At 35.7% G+C, this 19,185-nt stretch overlaps 1 protein-coding gene across 1 annotated transcript; it reads left to right on the forward strand.

Annotated features, from left to right (window-relative positions):
• Positions 1-1,772: 1,772 nt before the first annotated feature.
• TOP3A (topoisomerase 3alpha) lies at positions 1,773-19,150 on the forward strand. Its single transcript, XM_048114069.2, has 24 exons — positions 1,773-2,120; positions 2,679-2,857; positions 2,950-3,022; positions 3,266-3,388; positions 3,552-3,673; positions 3,751-3,823; positions 3,910-4,026; positions 4,643-4,726; positions 5,246-5,425; positions 5,518-5,646; positions 6,885-6,959; positions 11,087-11,176; positions 11,309-11,413; positions 12,360-12,394; positions 13,244-13,373; positions 13,839-13,891; positions 13,961-14,060; positions 14,707-14,745; positions 16,475-16,553; positions 16,712-16,783; positions 17,474-17,557; positions 17,775-17,930; positions 18,260-18,380; positions 18,804-19,150. The coding sequence occupies exons 1-24, from the start codon at positions 1,809-1,811 to the stop codon at positions 19,027-19,029; spliced, it is 2,757 nt and encodes a 918-aa protein (XP_047970026.1). The 5' UTR covers positions 1,773-1,808; the 3' UTR covers positions 19,030-19,150.
• Positions 19,151-19,185: the final 35 nt, after the last annotated feature.

Consider the following 19,185-nt stretch of genomic DNA (forward strand, 5'->3'; position numbering starts at 1 on the left):
AGAGAGAGATCGAAATTTGGGAGTGGGGGGCGTGATTTTGTGATGCTAGGGTTAGGTTTCTCACTCTTATTTATAGAGTGCAAGATATAATCCAATAATTAAATAAATCAAGATTTGGAGGAGATTTGGTGGAGAAGTGGCGTTAAATTTGGTTGAGAGAATAGGGGATTTCGAATTTAAGGCTATTAAATTAGCCTATGATTTAATTTGAATATTTCACGGAGTAGAATAAAATATCACAGAGCAAAATAAAATAATAATTCTCCCCAATTAAAAGGAAATAGGCGTGATTTTCATTCCTCCCACAAGGAATTTAATTAAAATCCTATTTTAAATAGGATATGGCAAGATCTTCTTAGATATGGTAAGATATGCTAGGATTTTTGAATTTATTTATGGAAGAGAATAAACAAGGGATCAAATAATATAATAAAAATTCCCTTCTCCCATAAAATAAGGGGATTTTCGAAAATCCCCCTAGAAACAACATAGGGGCCGAAAACTTCATCAAATAAATAAGGAATAATCGGACTTTGGATTTAATTTGGATAATTATCCCGAGCAATAATTAAATCCAAGAAAAATAGGATTTCTTTCCAATAAATAGGAGGGGTCGAAAATTCCACTTAATTAAATAATGCTCCTATTAAATTCTCATTCATCCCTTAGGATAATAATTCACCACAATATTATTTTCTCCCGCATCAAAATATTCACATATTCGAATTTCCACCTCCACCTCACATTTTCCAACGACTTTGACCATTCCACGGCCACGTCATATTTTCCACAATATTGACTATTCAATAGCCACGTCATATATTCAACAAGTTTGACTATTCAACTCAAACTCAACTCCATATTGCAATTAGGTCACAAAGAATATTGCAATAAATCACTCATCATTTCATCCACATATATCATAGCATTAAAAGCATTTAATGCAAAAATTTTCACGTCTCAAAAATTAGGTTTCGAAAAAGTGGGATGTTACAATCAATGTAATTATTCAAATTAATTTAATATTAATATTTATAAATATTTTTCTTACCTATAATAAAAACTAACTTACAATTTATGAAATATTTTATAAAAATTAATTAAATTAAAATTTATTATAAGTGATTTTGTTTTCTGAGACTTTCTGGTTACTCCCGTTTTTTACTACCAAAAAAAAATTTATAAAATATTTGACCTATGTTTTTTACCTATAATAAATATTAAATTTGTGAATATTGTATAAATTTTAATATTATTAAAGTTTTAAATATTTTAAAAATTTTAATTCAATTTTATTTTTGTTATAGGAAAAAAATATTTTATTAATTTTAATATTTTTTGCAATATGTATTAAAATATGTTATGAATATTAATATATTTTGATATGGTTAAAAAAAGTATTTTATAAATATTCATACTGAATTAATTAAATTAATCTGACTAATTAGATTGATAATTGAGTCACAAATTTGGTCAATTAACGTTTGACCGTTAAGTTTAACGGAAAAAGGTTAACTTTGGACCAAAATATATTCTTTGAGACCAGAAAATAATAATCTTCATGCAAAGGACCAAATTTTTTTTTAAAGCAAATGTAAAGACCAAATTTAGACTTTAGTCATTTTTTAAATTTAAATAGTATTAATAAAAAAATGAAAATAAAATGAAAGAAAGGGATTATATTGGAAATAGGTGTGTTACACATTACACTATCCCTTTCAACAAAAAAAAGCGGGAAATCCCTCCCATTGAATTTAATAAAAAAATATAATTTGAGTGTAGCTGAGATTAGAATCGAGCATTTTGGGATGGCAGGCGGCGGCGGAGGGCGGTCAATAAGGGCGCTGAATGTGGCAGAGAAGCCTTCAGTGGCTAAACAGGTGGCTGGTATACTCTCGAAGAATCCGTCGAGCGGCGGGATGAGAACTAGAGACGGCCGGTCCAGATACAATAGGATATTCGAATTCAACTGCGTGGTTAGGAGCCAGTTAATTCAAATGTCCTTCACCTCTGTCACAGGCCACCTAATGGAGCTCGAATTCGACGACAGGTATCGCAAGTGGCATTCCTGTGACCCCGTCGATCTCTACCACGCCCCAGTTAAGAAATATGTGCCTCAGGTAACCTGCTAAACCCTAGATGTAGCGTTAATTCACGTGCTTCTCCTTCCTATGTTGTCAATTAGCAGCCTCTTCATATATTTACATGTACGGATTAAGGCACCAAGTGATACGTTGAAGAGCAAACATACAGTATAAAATAAGCGGTCGCTGTGATTATTCGATTCAAGGATTTCAATTTGTTTCAATATTTTGTATGGCATATTTTGTAAATGTTCTGACCAATATCCAAGAGTTGAGAAGGGATGCATAATTTGTGCTGAGATATCAATTTCTAAATTCCTTTCTTCATATATAATGCTGGAGATTGACATTTTAAGAATCATATGGTCTAAGGGGTAATAAAGTTGAATTGGTGCTGAAATTACAGAGACTCATTTTCAAATATTTTTAGACCTTTTCCCAAACAGAATGTGTATGATGCTTATGTTCTTCGGACACCGATTATAATTATCATTTCGTGGAAGGGGATGGCTATAATTGGTGCAATGAGTTTTGAGTTTCACCTGATGCCAATTAAACAAAAAAGATATGTTGGCTGTCTTTTGTGAAATCTAGGATAAACTGGACATCCAGAAAACACTGGAGGAAGAAGCTAGGAAGTGTCAGTGGCTTATCTTGTGGCTTGATTGCGACAGAGAAGGAGAAAATATAGCATTTGAGGTGGTTGATATTTGCATGAGAGCGAATCGAAATATTAACATTTGGAGAGCACGTTTTTCTGCCCTGACTGAAAGGTTCTGATCGCTTTTACATACATTTACAGCTGATTATTCTGTTCCTCTTTCAAAAATACATGCTATTGAAAGTGATTTTTTGGGATGCTCAGGGACATCTATGATGCAATCGCGAGGCTTTCTCCGCCTAATCAATTGCAGGCAGAAGCTGTTGATCTTCGACAAGTGAGTCACTGAGAGTTCATATGTTTTGTACCTGATTATTAATTGATATTGATTAAAGTTTTCTTCAACCTTCTACTTGAAGATTTTTGGTTCTTTAGTGCTCATTTATCCTGATTTTTTTTTATCATTGTCAGTATACTTTATTACCTGTGAATGGGGCCGGTAGGACAAATTCAAAGTGCCTACTTCTGATAATCATGTAAGAATTCCAAAACAAGTTATGAAACTGATAATGTGATGCAGGAAATAGATCTGCGAATTGGAGCTTCTTTCACACGGTTTCAGACTATGCTATTGAGAGATGCATTCATAATTGATTCCACTACAGATGATACCAATGTTGTTTTAAGTTATGGTCCTTGCCAGGTGAGGCACACTCCTTGTTCCTCCGTCAAGCAACAGAATATAAATACAGGATTCCTTTTTATCAGTGGATATTACAATAATTAATTTCTACATTCATTTCCTTTACCTGCTGAAAGTTTGCTATTTATTATGTTTACACTTTGTGCTTCTATGTTTTCTGCAGTTCCCTACCCTTGGTTTTGTTGTGGAAAGGTTCTGGGAAATCCAAGCTCATCAACCTGAAGAGTTCTGGACTATTAACTGTACTCATAATTCAGAAGAAGGCACTGCTACCTTTAATTGGATGTAATTTTCATCTTACTTGAAATAATATTGAAACCAAATTATGTAATAAAATATCTTATGATTCTCTCACATGGCAGGCGAGGTCATTTATTTGAATACACTTGTGCAGCAATAATATATGAAATGTGTGTCCAGGAACCCACTGCAACTGTGAGTCTCTTTGAAGAAATACTACTTCCTACAAATGGATCTGTTCATTTGGATTGGGTTTATTTACTTGTGATATTCACCTTCAGGTAACAAATGTTAGACACCAGGAGAAGCCTAAGTATCCTCCTTATCCTTTGAGTACAATAGAGCTGGAAAAACGTGCTTCACGTTACTTCCATATGAGTTCAGAAAAGACCATGAAAGTGAGTTCCTGCTAGGATGTAAATATGCTGTATTACTCTCATCTCATTTAACCATTTACTATTGATTCCACTGGCCTGTAAGGATGGAATTGCATCCAGTAAACGGTTTTTTTATCCATTATCATTTAGTTTGAAATTCTAATGACAAAGATGTATGTAAATCTGGGAAGCTTTATTGAATGTATTTTTTGATAAATGATAGTTGTATAATTATAGCAGTCTTTGAGAACCCTAGCTTTGTTAATTGGTGAACAATGGGAAATTCAACTGAATTGGATTTTAGTTTACTCCTTGTCTTGCATGCTATCTCCTGAATATCTAATTTTCTGGCTGAAAAGGTAACACTATCACCGAAGCACCATTTCATCACAACGCATAAAAATATTTCAGGGGCATAATGCAATGTTGCATGTCCTTAAATATGTTATGCTTTTTATTTGTAACTTGTGTAGGTAGCACCAGGTTCTATGTGCTAAATTTGTTGTAAATGATGAAATTATTTTATTGGTTCTTGAGAACTAGTATTTGTTAAGCTTATATAACAGGCTTTAGGTCATAATTATCTCTTAAATTATTAAATTAGATTACAGTTTTGCACATCTGTTTTTGTGACTAGGTGGCTGAAGATCTGTATCAAGCTGGTTTCATTAGTTATCCTCGTACAGAGACTGATAGCTTTTCATCGACAACAGATTTGCAAGTGAGTAATGGTTTTTACCAGTGACTTTAGTAGTTTATTGAGTTAGCAATGCAAGTGTGCAACTATATTAAGAACAGTAAGAAAAGTCATGAAAAGAAAAATCTGGGTGGGTATAATTGTTGGCTGACTTACAAGATTAAAAGTTCCAGTAAATTGAACAGAATGGCTCAATATTAGAATGATAATTAACTCTGTAACCTGGTCAAAATGCAGTTGACTGTCAACTTTGATGGGACTATCAATTATGGCCCAAAATATATTGTTTAGGACCATAAACTAACACACTTAATGCGTAGAACAAAAAAGTTTACTTGGCAAATGTAGTCGACCAATTTTGGACTTTAATCTGTTAAATATACTCATGGCATGCTATTAGGCAATACCAAGAATTTAGAATGACAAACTAATATGTTTCAGAAATTCTCCCATAATAACCATGCCAGTTAAAAACTTAAGCATGCTTCTTTTTATTTTATGTTTTGATGTTTTGATTTGTTTTGTTCTCTGGGTCTGGTGCAGACTATGGTGCAAGAGCAGCAAGAACACCCAGTATGGGGCACATATGCTCAGCGGTTACTGGATCCTGAAGCACGTCTTTGGAGAAATCCTAGTATCGGAGGACATGATGACAAAGCTCACCCTCCCATTCACCCAACAAAATATTCAGCCGGAGAGTCTGGGTGGAGTCAGGATCACCATGTTTGTATCAGTTTTTGATAAATTCAATTATTCATTTTATCTTTTGATTGGATGGTTTTCTGAATTTTCAGTAAAATATTAATGTGCAACAGAAGGTTTATGAATTGGTTGTCCGACATTTCCTGGCTTGTGTTTCTCAACCAGCCATTGGTGCTGAAACTACCGTTGAAATTGATATTGCGGGTGAACAATTTGCTGCATCTGGACGAGTGATAATTGCTGTGAGTTTCCTAACTTTTAAAGTCCTCCGTAATGTGATTTTTGGTTGTTTTCTACTGGGAAATTATTGACTTAGACGGTTACACCTGATTAGTTCAGCACAAAAGAATTCACAAACACGTCATCATAATTAAATTGCTGCAATAAGTATTATCTTGATTCCAAGGGTTAGCTTATAATTTCTTTGGTTGATACGCTTCATGTAAAATTTTGTCACTATCCCTCATGCTATTAAGCTAATTATAAGTTCACTTTTCACAATATAGTCAATCACTATTAATGAGAGTTTCCTCCCCTTCTTAATGCTCACCTTAACAGGAAGTAGATGTGGTTTTTAAAATTATTTTAAATATATGTACAGTCTTACAATATATAATTAAGTTGCCGAGATTATACTTTTTGGTTCAGATGACATAAAAGTGTTGAGGCTTTTGTTCATCAAAAACGCTAGAGATATGCCAGACACTTATTTTACCAGCAACTAAACTTCACTATCATCAAGATTCCCCCGAGTTTCAGCTTTGCCTCTCTATCCTTCTCGGGCCCCTAGCTTTGCCTGTAGTCTCCCCTGTTTAATGTCATCATTTTAAATTGTAATCCACCATCATGTATGTTTGTTATGCATACTTGCTAATATAGATAAATATTATTGTTGCAATCTCAATATTAATCCCCATGAATAATTTATATATTTTCGGTGTGCATAAAATATGTTATTAGCATGCTTAACTTGGAATTCATAAAAGCACTATTATAATCACAGGTATTTGATATACATATTTGAAATGCATAAATTGATTATAATTTGCATAATCAATGTACTCCATATATTAATATGTGGATATGTGAAGATAAGAAGATCCATACATTTTATAGGAGTTTCAAAGTATAATTTAATGACTTATATTCACAAATATAATTGGAAATGCATTTGCTAAAACTGATTATGCATTAGATTATAGAGTTTGAAAGCATTAATTTAGTCCATTATTTGGTGTGACAAGTGCTACGAATATGCGTATCTTACAAGATTAAATATGCATTGCATAGCGTCTGTTTAAATACAAAATCCACTATATGTGGGTTTGTGAGATTTGAAACGAGTCTATCTATTAATTTAAGTTTCAATATATATGTGAAATGCATACAATAATAATATTGATAGATTTTTTAAATGAGATGATACATTAATTGTTTTTTTTGGGTGTTGCTAAATGTATCCTTTGCTGCATATTTCAAGAAAAATTATTTGGATGTATATCGATTTGAATCATGGGGAGGCTCTATGATTCCGACGTACCAGTACGGGCAACAGGTTTGTTTCTGTTCTTTTTTGTTCAACTTTAATCTTGAGTTTTTACTCCTTATTTTGTTTATGGTATATTTGAAGTACTTTGTAGAGAAATTATATGCGTAGTGCCAAAAACTTGACTCGACTTATTTTAGACTAGATCTAACCTCAGGTATACGGTGTAATTATATTCCTAGGCAAGTAAGAGTATTGTATCCACATAGACCCATGATTTAATCCTAAGTACTACGGACCAATTGTTTCTACTCTCTAGACCAAAAAGAAGGTTTGTTTTCTAACTCTACTAAATTGAAAGCATAAACAATAAAACAAACAATTAAATGATGGAAACCAAGAATTGGAGAAGTAGAATAGAAGTAGAATTCTACGGGTTCGATAACAACTATCCTATGATCAATTAAATTCCACACTATGCCGGCAAGGATCTCAAGAGTTATTAAGCCACCACAAAGATAAAATCATGCCTTCTCTCGAAGTACTATAAGTGAACAGAAAATATGATAAATAGATAACGTCTTCGAAGGAAGGCAATACCCAACTAGCGCTGGTTGCTGCAAGACTCAAGTAAATTTTTATCACACTTTAAATTGAGAAACATAAACCCATTAATTAATTTCGTAATTGGAATGCGTGGGTATGTCTGGTGCAGTGTGTGGAAATAATATGTTTGACATCCTCATCTGAATTAACCATCGCCACTTGTGATGTTTTGTGGGGCAATAGTGCGTTGTGTTGTATTTAAGGCCATAGTGCGAAATCAACGGTGAAGCGGCGGTGGTGATGAAGACTGGCACAGAAGAAGTTGATTAGTAATACGTGCTTGAAGACTGCAGCGGATTAGAACTGGACAGAATGGCGCTTTTGACAGTATCTGATTAAGAGGACGGATCACATGTGTTAGGGTGCCTTGACGCACACCCCAACTGTTCAGCGGATTGTCACATAAGAAATCAAGCCAAAGACAACGGACTCTGACTGTTTGAAATAATAACTGAATGAACACTACTATGAAAACAGACTGAAAGGAATAACAACGAACTACCTCGTGAGAGGTCCTTGGCCAATGCCAATACTAACAAAAGTTCCTAAACGAGGCTGCCCTTTTAACAACAAGGTATTTAAAGCCAAACTTAATCCTAAAAGCTTAAGGAAAGGAATCCATAAATCATAAGATAAACCAACCACTATTATTGATTGTGAGTGCACAGACGGCCGACTGAGGTGAAGGAGCTGGGGCTGGGCGATGTGCACCATTAAGGGAACAGAGAAACCAACCGCTATAATCAGTTGTGAGTGCATGGAACTCAGTGGGGCAGCAAGCTTTATGGGGGGACAATGGGTCACCTTGAAGTCTAACCGTGTGGTTGTGGTATGTGAACTCCATAAAGAGTTGCTTCTCATTTTTCTTAATGTACCCAACTGCCGTGAGCCAAGATATGCATAATATCAATAGGAAATCAACCTTATTGAGAGAAAAGACCTATAAACCATCAAAAACACCTCGAAAGTAATGTATAGGCGAACCGTGCAGCACATTCCCACGGCTTGTATCTTGATGCCGTTTTCAAGCATGACCGAGAATGTAGCCACAAAGTGTAGTTGGTACCGCGATCGACCATTAGGCGGACGGTGTAGAAAGGAGCAGACCTCGGAATTTCATGGTTTGGAAACTATCCAACTCATTAGAGGACAGTTCGGATAACGCTTTGGTAGTGAACTAAGCCGGATCCGATTACGTGTCAGCGTCTAATCTAGGGTCAAGATTCGTGTCCCGCATCCAACTCGTCATCCTTGATGACTAGTACTTCTATTTTAACCCACACTTACAACATGTACCTGCAGCGAGATGTTTACGGAACTTGTTGTTTGGCATCGAGCAAAAACAAGGAGGAAAACAGCTTCGGGTGGCCTTTGGCATTGACAGACTTGGCTGCCGTTGTGGGTGCTGATTGTGAATTCAGTCAAGCTGAGTAGCGACGTATATGTCGGACAAACACTCTGCCAAAGGACTTAGACAACACCATACCGATGCGTTTGAACATCTGTATTGCGTTAACTGGGTACGTTTGTATCTTTAATATGCATGCGGATATCAGCTTTGAGACCTCCTAAAAATGTTGACATGATGATGGTGACGTTCGAGCACATTAGGGGTCTGTGCAAGACAAGCCTGAAAGAGTGATGTACTCTGCTACGGTTGGCGTGTGCGATGTAGTGCCATGTATCTCCCCTGAAGCGAGCCAAGGGAGCTTTTCGAAAATTCCCAAGAATTATTGGCATGTAGCGAGTAAGCAATTGGACCCAAGGGAGACCCGGGCCCGAATAGGCAATCAAGGCCACCCTTTGATCCATCAGCGTGTGGTGGACAAAAAAGAACTAACCGGATCGAGCGCCATGCTAGAGGGCCAGTCTCGTCAAAGGATGGAAGGGATGGTGGCGGTTGGCGATAGGTGCTGCATGGGGCACAAGTTCGCAGGTAGGAGCAGGGACGGCGCCAGAGAATCAATTCAGCAAGAGCAAAATATATATATGAAGAAAATTTTCAAGTTTGAGGTGGGACATTTATAATGGAAATTGATTTTTTTTTTTAAATTGAATAACAACTTAGTATAAATGAAATATATTGAGGGGCAATTGCCCCTTATAATGTCCAAGTAGATCTGCCCTTGGGTAGGAGGTTGTGAAGAGCCTTGTTGGGCGTTGACCTTTGCCACCAGTTTGTTGATAACGCCATAACGGTAGTGAGATTGCCCATATTTGCTGAGTGGGGAGTAGCATATGATGTATGGCTTTCAAACTTCTCGGAGAAGATGGAAACAGTTGATCATATATCAGCATACGAGGCTTTTGTGGATGCGGTGGCTTTCTTCATGGGTCATGTGGAGTGGCTCGAGCTATCTACCACTGAATTTAGGCCAAAACGTACCATTAATTCCTGGGATTCAGAAGCGGGACCGGAAAGGGCGATGAGTGCTAAATCAACGCGCTATTCGACCAAGATTTTATTAAAGAGGAAGTATTGGGCTGCGCGAGCGAACCTACCTAGAGTATCAGTACGTCAAACATGGGGATATGAGCATAGTGAGCTGTATGCCAATGTGTGGAATCGTGGTGACTTGGGAGGTCCAACCAGGAGGTTTGTCGTGGTGTGTGAAGTGGAAGCATGAGACAAGCTGCTAGGATGGCAGTTGGACCAGTTTGGGCATTGTTGGAAGCGCCAAGTTCCTGCAACATCGTCTGCTTGTGCTAATATCCGTGGCATGGCGGCGAATTTAGCATCTTGGGCTGTGAATATTGCCTCAAATGCATCTACCGCCTTCACCCGACCATCGCCTTGTGATTCAATGCCACAGGTGGAAACCATCTTTCACCACACCATTTTTTAGGAGTAAAGCCGGAGGAGATGAATAATTAGCTACAGAGAATAAGGAACACAACAAAACTACTGAAAAATAACAGAAAAAAGACCCAAAATAATATATACTGAACGAAAAATACAATTACAATATAAAGCCTCCGAAAATGCGACATCTCTAAGACTTCTGATTTTCTGAAATATATATAGACTTTACTAATGACTCCAATTTGAAGTTAAACACGGCCATGCTTGGTATGATGGAATGGAATGAGCGTGGAATGGAATGGAGGTTGGAATGGAATGAAGATATGAATGAAATGTCAATTTCCTTGGATTTCCTTTGCATTTTCATCCATTCACTCATTCATTCCATCACACCAAGCAAATGAATAGAATGGAAGTAGGAATCACATTCCATTCCATCATACCAAGAAGCCCCTAAGTATCTACAATCTCTTAACTATGCTTAAACTTGGAAAGATAAACTAACATACATAGAGATAAACTTAAACAAATCTTGCAGGAAAAGGCAGGAACATGATGCGCATCATGATCAATCTGTTCTTCAACTTATTGATCGATTCCATACTTTGTCAATGTCATTCCGATTTATACTTCATGTTCACTAATATTAGCTTTGATGCAATTTTGTATGGATTTGGGGTGGGAGGGAGTGACACTCTTAATCCTAATGGCGAATCCTTCCTGTAAAGTGGCTGATGCATTTTTAACAAACAATGATTTGTATGTAATACTGGATGACTTGTTTCAGTTTATACCAACTACATTGACTCTTGATTCTGGAGTGACCAGACCTCCTCCTCTTCTAAGTGAGGCTGATTTACTAAGTTGTATGGACAAGGTAATGAATGTGTAAGTTGTGGTTGAATATATATATTTTCTTTACCAATTTGTCTTAATTTGTGGGACACATGGAAATCTATGTATACAAATTATATTGACTATTGACTTATAATTCATTTAATTTTTGCAGGCACAGATTGGAACAGATGCGACTATGCACGATCATATAAAAAAGCTTATAGATCGATTTTATGCCACTAAAGACTCTAGCATGCGGTTCTCACCTACAAAACTTGTAATTGTACTTCCAAAGTTTTTTTTTTTTTTTTTTTTTTTTAAATTTTGAAATTGCATCACTCTTTCCTACATCTCTAGGAAAATGGATAAAGTTGTAAATGACACGGGTTTTAATGTGCAAAGTAGGTGAGAGGGGGAAAATGTGGTGAAGTAATGTTAGTGGATTGTGGGTCCACATTATAAAATGATGTGTGGTTAATATATTGTTTAAGCAGGACTAAAGATATGTAAATTCTGATGATTCAGGCAATCATAGTACCTATCACCCAGTTCATCTAGGCCCACCACGAATAAGTTAACAAGGTTGTGGGAAGGAGGGGGGCTATAAGTATATTTATAGTTGCAATATATTTTTATGTTACATAGTATTTTACACGTGTGGTTAATATCTACAAAGGTTTATGTGCATCTGATGTCTTGTAATCTCATTTCGGGATGGTGTATTATTCACAGACATCACTTAGCAATTAGATAGGTTGCATTTAGAATGCCAAAACTGATTCTGCTGTTTAAAAGCCTGTATGAAATCCATGCTTACGAAATTCAGCTTAGATGGTCACTTAGCAGCAACCTATTTTACTTTCTGTTTCACTGGTGGCTGAGATATAAATCTTGTTTGATTGAGCATCTTAAAATATTAGGTTGCAAGATACAGTCAGATTACTAGATCTATCACTTGCTTGAAGAATTTATGAAGGAAATCAAGTTTCTATATCTGGTTATATGTATCAAAACTTTAGAGGTTCCATGACACCATCTGCCTCTTATTTAACTTCAAAAATTCAAGCAACTGATTTACATTCTTATTGAAGCCCGTATGTACTGTACTAAAGTTATCCATTTACTTCTCTCACTTTAACAATATTTTAGCTTAAACCATGTATTATACTAATAAACTTTAATCATGTGCCACATACTTCTAATGTTAGCTTTATTAATTGCAGGGTGAGGCGCTAGTCATGGGATATGATGAGATGGGGTGAGTTAATTGTGCTATTATCACGCCTCAGAGCATGACACTTTTGCACCCGTTATGCATTCAATTCTTATTAATTCCACAGCGGCAAAATAATTTTATAGAATGGAGCATTATGATCCAAGAATAATAAACTATTTTTCTGCAAATTTTAAAGAAGTTATCATTTCTCTTTAATGCTACAACTTATTGTGTTACCCCATCTTTATATTTTCATTGGAAATTTTCTTTTATTTCTTTTGCGTCCGATGGGTTTCTACTGGCGTCTCTTTCTCCCAAGGGTGGGTGGGTGATTGAGTGGAGTTAAGCCATCATGCGTGTCAATCTGATGCAAGATCATCTGATAAATAAATGGGATTTAAGTTTCTCCAGACTGTAGAAACTGTTGCTTGCAACCAAGATATTTCATCATTGTGAAAGGACAATTGACCTCTAATGTTGGCAAATAAGAAATAATAGTTTATCATGACATATATAAACTGTTTTTGTGTAACATGGAGTCTTTACCAACAAATGGGTGAAATATCATGGGGTAAATTTGTTCCAGCCTCATGTTGGACCTTCTGGCTTAAAAAAACCGAAGGATCGTTGAGGATTGTGAGGAATTTACATAAGGTTATGCTCAGAGTTGCATTTTGGTTTTAATTCGTTAAAGAGTGAAAATCCCTTACTACATCAGAAGTAGCTATAAAGGGGACTTGTATGTTGTAATTAAGATGCTATTAACTGCGATTCATTCTTTTCATCTGAAATTACATTTTTTCTTTCGATAAACAAAATGCATCATGATATAAAAAACAAACACATGCTCACTTACAAACACTATTTTCCTTTTATTAATGATTGGAACAGTCATGAATTGTGGAAACCACGTCTCCGTGCTGAGATGGAAAGTGATATGACAGCAGTTAGTGAGGGTAGAAAGAGAAAAGATGAAGTTCTGCAAACTTGCCTACAACGGATGAAAGCCTGCTTTCTGGATGTAAGGCTTTATGTGCTACTCTAAGATATTTCTTATCTAGTGTTCTTTAGTGAAGATCCTATCTCCAGTATCGACTTTTACTGTTTATGCCTGCTTCTATGTTGTCTTGTTATGCAGCTAAGATGGGTTTACATCTTAAATAAGCACTAGTTTTCATACAGTAGTAAGATTACACATTCATAAAATGCTGGAAAGTTAATAGAGCATGTAGAACTTGTAAAGAAGCATGTTGCCACACATATGGATACATGAGCTTAATTAGTTTTCATTAGGTGTGTCGGATGCCTATTCATTGACTCTATGGATGTCAAGCAACAGGTTCTATGTTTATATTTATCTATGTAAGTGAAATCAATGTCCATGTGTATGATATGCCTTCTGTTAACCTTGTGGAGTTATGTACGGCTACTCTTTTATTTGTCATATATATTTCCACCCCTTTCAGTTTATAAGCTCTATTTACAGGCTAGATTAAACAAAGGAAAGCTATTTGAAGCCATGGCTGTTTTTTTTGAGAGGTAAATACAGCACTCTTGTTTGCAACCAATAATACTTTACAACTAACTGACAAACACATTTATATGCAGATCAAATAGATCTACTGGCAGTGAGCAGCATGCAGTTGGGGATGTTGTTCGGAAATGTGGCCTTTGTCAGGAATCAGATATGGTCCTCAAGAAAAAGCCGGTATTTGGTGATACTCCTTTTCAGAATAATGCTTCTAATGTGTCGCATGGGAGTTATTTAGATTAATCCTAGGGACATCACACCTTTAATGTCTTCTATGCAATTTTTTAATGCTAACATAGTTCAAGGTAATGAGTTACAAATAACCTAGTCTAATGGTTAGTTGTGAATCCATTTCTATGATTGGCTTTCATTTTGAACTTTCAAAGTATCTCCTTCTTGGATGCATTCTTAATGTGTATTTGCAGTTCGAACTTAAACTACTAACTATCCCTTAAAATTCACAATTCTTGGTCATTAATGTGTCACATAATCTCGGATCGCTACTAAAATATGCCATAAGCCATAAACCTGTTTCATATTTTACTGAGCCCTTATCTTTAAGAAGGATACAGTTGGACCAATTGCATAATTCATGGAATGTCTTGAAGGTATTCATCGTATATCTGCTCACATTAGCTTAAGAACATCACATTGCTGACTCACCTCTCTCATCACATCTGTTATAATTAGACAAAACTGTGTAAGCTGATATTTAGGCCCTCAAAGAATCTGTATTTTTATAGATATACTATATAAAGTGGAATACGATAAAGTTTGTACCCTTGTAATTCTACATTTGATGACTTATTTTTCTCCATTGCAGGATGGAAACTTCATGGTTGGGTGTTTAGGTTACCCTCAAGTAGGTTCTCTTCATGACTTCCCTTTCAAAAAGAATCAGTCTTCTTGATTTTTTAAGGAAGTGCTCCATTCAAAATTCATGTGGTTTACTTAAATAGCATACATCCCTAGCTAACATGTTTGAAGATGAGTAGCATTGTGGCTTACGGTCCATATATTGTGCAATAACCTCTTTGCACCCCGCTAGTAAGTTTGTGAATCTGGTTACGCTATATCATGATTAAAACCACTACACGTATGTCAAAATTAAATTTGATATGTTCTACAGAATAGAGTATGATGCTGAAAAGAATGATCATTATATATAATACTCCCTCCGTCCCAAGGAAGATGACCCCTTTCTTGGGCGGCACGGGATTTTATGCAAATTTATTTTGTGCGTTGAGAGGAGAGAGTAAAGTAAGAGAGAGGGAATAAAGTAGAGATAAATGTGTTTCCATTTTAAGTAATGGGTCATCTTAGTTGGGACAAACTAAAAAGGAAAGTGATTCATCTTCAATGGGACGGAGGGAGTATCATAATATGCTATTCATATTGTTCAGTGACATAAGTTGTGCCATTGGAGGGTCAATCATGTACATTTCCTAGAGTTGGCTGCAGTTTTAGATCTTTCCCCACATCTTTTGACTACTCCTACATCTATTTTTATTTTTAATGGCATTTGGAGTTTTTATGCATAAATATAATGGAACTTTGGTAACATCAGAACCATTAAGCTTTTAAGCACTGCTAAAACAAAAATATTGAAGAAAATATAATAAAACTAAATTGATGTTTTGTTATCACCATTGTCTCAGATGTTGTAATAAATATTTATGTAATATGATGTCTTAGTTTTTAAGAAATAGTTCTGATCCTAATTTAATTCTTTACCTGATTGAACACATCAAATATATTTTTAACATATAGTAGTACTTTATTTTTGTTAGTTCCATTTTTGAGTTCATTTTACATATTTAATCAAATTACTGTTGTATAAAAAACTAATCCAATTTCCATATGCTATATAAAACCAATTTAGTCTGTTTCCATGTTCTTATTATTACTTAAATCAAATTTAAAGTGTCTTTTCTTTGAATATCCATGTAAGTTATTCTTCAAGGAACCAACAGTTCCATGACAATCAGCCTGCAGTCTCAGTTAATATCTTAAGCTTGTATGATCTTTGAAATTTTTATATAATGATATTTGCCCACTGAATTGAATTTGGAACATTACCTTTTATTTTTGACATGTGGTGTAGATTCAGAGATGGTTAACAATACTTGACTTCATATCCACTCAACTCTTATCAATTATTGTACGAAACTGCAGTGTTTAGGTCGTCAATCATATAATCATGTTGTGTTCGATGCTGATGCCGTGCGGACATGAACATGACACAATATACTAGTACACCATTTATTAAAACAAAATACTATGATAAGACATGATACTGCACAATAAGACAATGCCTCCATAGAACTATACAATTCATGCATTTGATAATAAATTGTCATATATGTATTATGTTGACATTGCATGCAAAGATAACAACACTAACACTAGGCTCTTATTTAGTGTCTGTTTGTACTATTGTGTCATGTGAAGAATTTCCAGCTCTAATTCTGATAACTAAAGCTTACCAAAAAGGATAAGAAATGCACTTACAGTTCTTTAGGTATATAAAAAGCTTTATGTTACCTTGTAATCACCCCTGTGCTAATTCTGATATTACTTTAATCTTACAGTGTAGAAACGTTGTTTGGCTACCAGGATCAGTATCTGATGCCATTGTTACCACAAATATCTGCAGTACTTGCTCTCCAGGTATCTAATTTTGGATTCTTTAGGTTGTGAACTTAATATATATGACCTAAGATTTCATCACATAAGAATATTTATCCGTGTAATCTTTTATTTGAAAACAAAAATTATATATTAGCTACAGTGTTGATCATTTGGGTAACATGCAAACATTTTTTCAGGACCAGTTCTTATGATTCAATTTAAATTTCGTCGACTGGAGATACCTCCTAACTACAGTGTTGATCATTTGGGTAAGATTCAGCCTTCAGGAGATTCTGGGCCACTCTGCCAGTGCTTTTTCTTTTTTTTAGAGTGAAGGTGGCAAGACAGAAAGAAACAAACGAAAGAACAGAAATTAACTCTCCCTCGAGGAGGCCACATCGTATTTTCTGAGCTCTAATTATATTTCTGAGTGCATGAAACGTAGGAAACATAGCCTTATAAATAACTGACTGAACCCTAGGACCATATACTTACGGGCTTGATTCAATTATTAAAAATAATACGTATGACCTAATCAACTTAATATCAGAAAATAACATAATAACGAGTAAGGACCCAACTAATCTACTGCATCCCTGCCACTTTTCTTGCAGTACTTACTACCTCTGTCTTTGAAACATAGAAAATTGTGAAACGACACGGGTTCTAATACACAATTGGTAAAGTAAGAGAGGAAAAGAAAAATGGGTAAAGTAAGAGAGAGGAAGAGAAAAAGTGGTGGAAGTTGTGGTAGTGGATTGGGGGGTCCATTTCCTATATTGGAAAGTTTAGAAAGTTTCTATTTTTAAGGGACATACCAAAATTGAAATAGTTTCTATTTTCAAGGCACGGAGGTAGTATTACGTGAACTGTTTTTGGAGTCAACTGATGATACTTGATGTTTGTATGTCTCAGAATGAATTTCTTTAAGTAAGCTAAACTGAGTTGTAATTTGTCAGGCTGCGTAGGGGGTTGTGATGATACTTTGAAGCAGCTAGTGGAAATATGTGGAACTGGGTCCCGCAACAACTCCAATGCCCCTGGTATGTTGAAGATGCATGTTATTAGACTATATTAATTTTCCTCAAATCTGTATAATCATACGCAAAAATATACGTTCCGTTCCTTGTGCCAGATATTGTATACCTTGGTATCGAGTTCCTAAAATAATTTTAAAAGTGAGTGTTTGCCTTTGAAGCAGAGAGTGACGTATAATAGTACCAAATCACTACTTGAGATTTCATGTTACTGTGGTTCCAGGAAGAGCGCAAAGGCATACATCATTATCCAGCACTTCCCAACAAAGTGATTCTAGAAATCAGACATCTTGGCAAACAAGGCATTCTTCTGGTTCATATCCTTCTGAGAATGCACGAGGTCATAATGCACGACCGCAGGAAGCTGTTGCAGGAGATGGTTTGATGATTATCTTGTTTTCTGAATTTACTATGTTCTTTCCTAATCTTGTGGGCCTTACTGCCTCCAGTGCTTCTTGTGTTTATTATGTTTCTTCCTCATCCTTGACAGTCTATACTTGACTTTCATTACATGTTGATATCAGTTTATATTTAAATTGCTCACACCTTATTTTGTTTGTACATGTTTAATTTCTCTGCATGTTGGTGCCAACACTAAATATCCCTTCGAGACTAGAGTTTTGTATGTATCTATTGTGATTTATATGACCTTATCACCGTTCTTAAGCTTATTTCATTTCACCTTATTGTTTTCATGTGATGATGCAGGGGAATCTACAATTCCATGCACCTCCTGCGGTGCACCTTGCAATTTGCGAACAGCTAATACTCCGGCTAATAGAGGGAGAAAGTTCTATTCATGCCAAGCTCAGGGGTGTAACTTCTTTGTGTACGTGAAATATATATGGGTTCCCCATGTAATTTTATTATGTGCTAGATACATAGCTATAAAATGTGTGATCTTCTTCGAAGCATTGTTGGTGTGGTTGTGGTATGAGTTGTACATGTATTTTACTGTTTTGTCTGTATATAATGGTTGAATAAACTTATCATCGTTGGGCAGTAATGATCTCATATGGGGGTCAATTTTGTACCAGGATACTTGTACATTATTGTACAGAGAGCCTAGACAATACCGGTATCTGTTTAGTATTTAAACTGCGGAGTTAACTAATGAGCACCCTAAACTTTGTAAGTGGTCTATGTGGAGGAAATGTAACACTGGCAGAAGAGGGTGATTGCTCTGTTTATTTTGGAAACAAACTTGATATTAAAGCATTGGCTTGATTTTTAGCATTTTTCTGCAATGCAGATGGGAAGATAGTGCAAATGATGGAGTAACAGCAATACAACGAAGTACTAGCAGATCAGCATCCAGTGGTGGCAGAAGAGGTGGTCGTGGTAGGGGTGGCCGGAGTAGAGGAAGGGGAAATGATGTGTCTTTCGTATCTGCTATTGGTGAGCCGATTTCTGGTAGGTGTTTCGTTTGTGGAGATCCAGCACACTTTGCAAATGCTTGCCCCAATCGCGGCAGGTAGACCTTCATAGTATTGGTTCTTGTATCAGTTTCTGAGGGTCATGCACCCGGCTAGTGAATTGTACATCTGTTTATACAAACTGAAATTTAAACCATATTTATATATCAGTTTTATGTTCCAATTGTTTTTTTTCATTATTTCTAGCAAAAATGAATG

The sequence above is a fragment of the Salvia hispanica genome, chromosome 2 (genome assembly GCF_029641045.1).
Source record: "Salvia hispanica isolate PSC_SH4W2 chromosome 2, Shi_PSC_v1, whole genome shotgun sequence".
In the NCBI taxonomy this organism is placed as follows: Eukaryota; Viridiplantae; Streptophyta; class Magnoliopsida; order Lamiales; family Lamiaceae; genus Salvia; species Salvia hispanica.